The following is a 4797-nucleotide window of genomic DNA, read 5'->3' on the forward strand; positions in this document are numbered from 1 at the left end:
TTTCTCGGTTTGGTCATAAAACTTTGAGAATAACTTTAATCAAAACGAAACGAGAAGTATATGGTCCTGAAGGTCGGATATCACAGCTATAAGGAAGATACGGGAGTCGAAGTAAGTCGGACAGGCCGGGATCAGGTCTAGCTCGCCGGGCAAGCCGACTTGCGTGACGGCCGAACTCGCCGGCGAACACAACCACGCGACGGTTCAGCTCACCGGCGAGAAGACCGGCGCGATGGCTGAGCTCGTCGGGCGTGTGCAACCACATGACGGTTCAGCTCGCCGGCGAGCTGACCGGCGTGATGGTTGAGCTCGCTGGCGAGCTGACCCGCGTGACGGTTCAGCTCTCCGGCGAGTGGCTTTTGTGCGGGATTCGCTCGTTCGTTCACTTACGATCTTTCTTTCAGTGAATGTTTTGCGAGAAATCCGTGAATAAGAAATAATCATAGCCGTTGATTTCGAAATAACCGTTTTTGACCCTAACAATCTGCTTGAAGAGTTCGGTCTGCGGGGGTCAAGACGGCCACGTTTATCCTTTCAACCACAAAACAATCCCAAAACCGGGCAGCTACTTCAGGGGTCACAATCCTATGTGTTGCCCCCGAGTCGAACAATACATGTGTGGGTTTACCAGCAACATGTATGGTTCCTGCCACAGTAACCCAATCAACAATATCTCAATCACAAAAATACTAATCAAAATTCTCACAACCATCAATCATTATCCAAAATTTCTAAGCGCGCAACCTAGCGATCAAGCAATCTATACTTAACCAGCAGACTAACTGGATTCCAACAACTAAATTTAGTTCAATAAAAAGAGGAGGTTGAGCACCCACAATACTTGTAATGGGACCGCTTGACGGTCCTGCATTGTCTGGGTTTTCTACACCTAAGGCATAAATCCTACCTCCTAGGTTTTGCTTCTTTGGTGCTGGCTCAATTGCTGGACGGCTAGGAGGAGCTCGGATCGCGAGAGGGGTCGCAGGGATTGGCTTGTTTGGACATGACGATGCATAATGGCCCTTCATACCGCAAGAGAAACAAGTTATATCTTCCATCCTTATCGATGAATAACCCTGCTGGTTACTCCTTTGGTTATTCCGCTGGTTTTTGGGACAAAACCTCGAAATATGTCCCAGCTGATCACATGTGTAACATACCCCAGTGTTACCACGATTGTTGGCTTGGCCTCCAAATCCTCGCCATTTCCCTTTGTTAGATCTTTGACCCTTGTTGATATTCAGCCTTTCTCCTTGGCTAAACTTGGTGTGTCCACCAGAATGTGGTATTGTCTTCCTTTCAGCCTCCAATACAGTCTCAACATTAACAGCCTTTTCCACTAGCTCAGATAAGCTGCTAAAGTTGCTTCCAGCTAAACGGAGCTCCGGCTTCAATCCGTACATAAAGTTACGGATCATAGTTGCTTCATCTTCGCGCCCATCAAAGACATGTCGTCTCAACCTTGTGAACTCCGACTCATAACTCCTTACCGGCCTATCTCCTTGAACAAGGTTCATAAACTGACGCTCCAATCGATGCTTCGCTTCTGGAGAAAAGTACTTCCTCCCAAACTCTCCCTTGAACGATTCCCATGATGTGATGGTATGTCCACGCTGCCTCTCAATGCTGTCCCACCAGCCCGTTGCGCCTCCTTCCAGATAGTACACATCGATCTTCTTCTGATACTCCTCCGGACACTCCATGGCTTCAAAATTCTTTTCCATCATAGTAATCCACTTGCCGGCTTCAATAGGATCAGATCCTCCTTTAAACTTGTAGGATCCAATATTCTTCATGGTAGATAATAGCTTGGACACTTCAGGGGGTTGAGTACGCCTGCCTTGGTTACCAAGTGCCTCGGTCATCACGTCATGTAAAAGCTTCAGGGTGTTTTCCGATCCTTGATCTTGTGGTCCTTCAGTGGCACGATTCTGATCTGGCCTTGGGTTTGATTGAGCGGATTGATCATGTTATTGTCTCCGGTCCCAATTACGACTTGGGCCAATACTCGCCAAACTGTCTTCCCTCACTCTAGTCCTGTTACTGTACACAGGGAAAGATCTTGTTCTCTGCAGAGGGGTCCTATCGTGTCCAAACATCTCACTGATGCAATTTCCATCCTCCTGATCTGATCTGTAACCCAATCCTCCGCCTGTCCAATCCATACCCTCTCCCCATATCCGACCTCGTCCATCATCACCTGTCCCGCGATTAGCCATCTGCACACCATCAAAAGGGTAAGTCATATTCCTATTACGGGAAGCGGCTGGTTTCCTATTCATCTTTTTGTGACTCTTTTGACTCGATAAAATCGTTAAAAAGCACTTGTGTCACGCATGGACGAAACCATGCTCTGATACCACCTCTGTAACACCCCCGAACCGTTTTTGGCATAGGTCGAACCACCGGCCAACAATCAAACAAGAACATGACCGACGACCCGACCGTCTACCAAAGTTCGGGAGCGCTACAAGACGGGTTAACGGGCAATCCAGGCAAAGTTACAAAAAGTGCAATTCGTAACTAGGCCAGGCCGCCCACTAACACGTCCTGTTAGACCAAAGCCTAAGGCTTCTCAACCCGTACTCCGATCTGACGTTGTGTTAGCTCGGACAAGCTAATATCAGAACAACAAGGCATTTGCACAAAACATTCACTTTATTTATCTTATATAATATCTGGTTTACAATACAAAATATTATACAAGTGGTGGCATTCCAAGAAAGCGAAAGTACATAGTTATAGTCTGAAAGCGTCTTAAGCAAAAAGATGCAATTCTACACCAGCCAGCCTAGCCTCCCGCGACCTCTACAAGCTCTCTACTGGTCACCTAAAACAACAACGAGTGAGAAGTGAGTAATCTAGCATTACTCAGCGAGTTACAATCCCCAACTAACAAATACAACCCCTCGCTATCCCACCCCAAACAATCTAAAGCGAGAGGTTCACCTAACAACACAACTCAATAACAATAACCAATATCAGAAATACGCAGCGGTAAACGATAGCAAGATAACTAGCAATATGCTAATTACTAGCTCATCACCAAACTCAAACTCGACTTAAACCAGGGTTCAATAACCCGAAACACGATATAATATATATAACAAACTCGGGCCCTGGTGACGTTATGTTCCTCCTTCACTATCGGCAATATCCTATCTTCCTACCACAAAGGCCAGAAGAAGGAACTTTCAACCGACCGCGGCCCACTGTCCTTCGGGTCACCGTGCGACAGCCCACAGTCCTCCGGGTCACTGCTACATTACACCGTCGTGTAATCACTCAGCCATAGGCCATGACCCCGTCTCTCTGAGTCTTCCCGATCCCGCGAATAAGGGGTTTCCTTGAACCCGCCGGGTACGAGGTCTGAAGGAACACTAACTCACCCCAATATGCCTAGCATTGTGGGTTACACAAATGCTATCGGCCAATATACGATTAATACTAAACCCGGTAAAAATAACACAAGGTTCCTAGTATTAATCACCACACAATCAACACATTCCACCTCAAACATGCCTAGCATTGTGGGTTACACAAATGCTATATGGCCAGAATATGATTAATACTAAACCCGGTAAAAACAACACAAGGTTCCTAGTATTAATCGCAAATCAACACAATCAATCATATTCCAGAATCTAGCATAAAGACTAATTCCAGAATACCTAACTATCCACAACTTAGCGATATCATCTAAGCATTCCGCATTCGCTAACTAACCAATCAACCTAACCATTAGCATGCTACTACGGTTCTCAAACAATAACAAGCATGTCATCAACTCAATCAACATAACCTCAATTATTCAAACCGTAACTCAGTTAGACCCGGCCTCCTGCCATGATCCAACTTCCAAGTAACGGGACCCTGCATGAAAACAACTCAGCAATCAATCGATTATAACTCACTGTTTATGGTTGACAGTGGCCTTGACCCAAAACTCGACTTCTGCGATCTGAACCCTTCCTCGATCTTCTCAAGTAGACCCACTTCCAGACTGATCTTGAACTGGTCTCCACTAAAACTGATCTCTCTTCACTTGAACAGAACCTTCTCCAGGTGCTGACTCAAAATCGGCAGAGTAACTGTTCTCGAAAACTGCCTAAATCGCTCGAAAACTATCGAAACTCGATCTTTCTTTCTTTGCTTTCTCTCTCACGTTTTGAACTGACTTTCAAGTGTTCTGAATGTGTTCAAATGAGAGGGGGTCGTGGGTTATTTATAGGAAACAACAAACAATCAGGAACAAGCCATGCGGCAGCCCATGTGTCGCTTCGCATGGCTCCGGACGGATGCACGGCGACACCTCGTGCTCCACATGGCTAGCTGCATGTCTCAGTCTCATGCAGGATGAAACCACGCCCTCTACCTGTCTGGATGCATGGCCTGGCTCCATGCAAGGAGACACCACGTCCTCCACATGTCTGGCCGCATGGCCCGGTCGCATGCATCGCTACACCCTTTGCGTTCCCTTGACACACACACTGTCAAGAGCCTGCCACCATGTCCTGAACACATACACATCAAGCCACCTCAAGCTTCTCGGTCCATTCGACCGATTTCGGCCTTTCCGGTGAATTTTCGTCCCCGATCAATCCCAAATATTTTTCTACGCCTGTTCTGATGGCCTGAGTATTTTTAATAAACCCCACTTAGACTTTGATCTTGAGGAAAAATATTTCTCGAGCTTCCGGCTTCTTCGAAAAATTCCATAATACCGAAATTAGGGTTTTTCGCCCAATTTCCGGTCTTCTTGTTGTGCTTCCAAAAGTGTCATGATCAAACGTCCTT

The 4797-nt window shown here is 46.5% G+C and overlaps 1 protein-coding gene across 1 annotated transcript; it reads right to left on the reverse strand.

Moving 5' to 3' along the window:
* Window positions 1–476: 476 nt before the first annotated feature.
* On the reverse strand, window positions 477–1865 carry LOC106426015. Its single transcript, XM_048768064.1, has 2 exons — window positions 842–1865; window positions 477–646 (listed from the first exon to the last, which is right to left on the reverse strand). The coding sequence occupies exons 1-2, from the start codon at window positions 1863–1865 to the stop codon at window positions 477–479; spliced, it is 1194 nt and encodes a 397-aa protein (XP_048624021.1).
* Window positions 1866–4797: the final 2932 nt, after the last annotated feature.

Source organism: Brassica napus, chromosome C9 (genome assembly GCF_020379485.1).
Source record: "Brassica napus cultivar Da-Ae chromosome C9, Da-Ae, whole genome shotgun sequence".
NCBI classification, from domain to species: Eukaryota; Viridiplantae; Streptophyta; class Magnoliopsida; order Brassicales; family Brassicaceae; genus Brassica; species Brassica napus.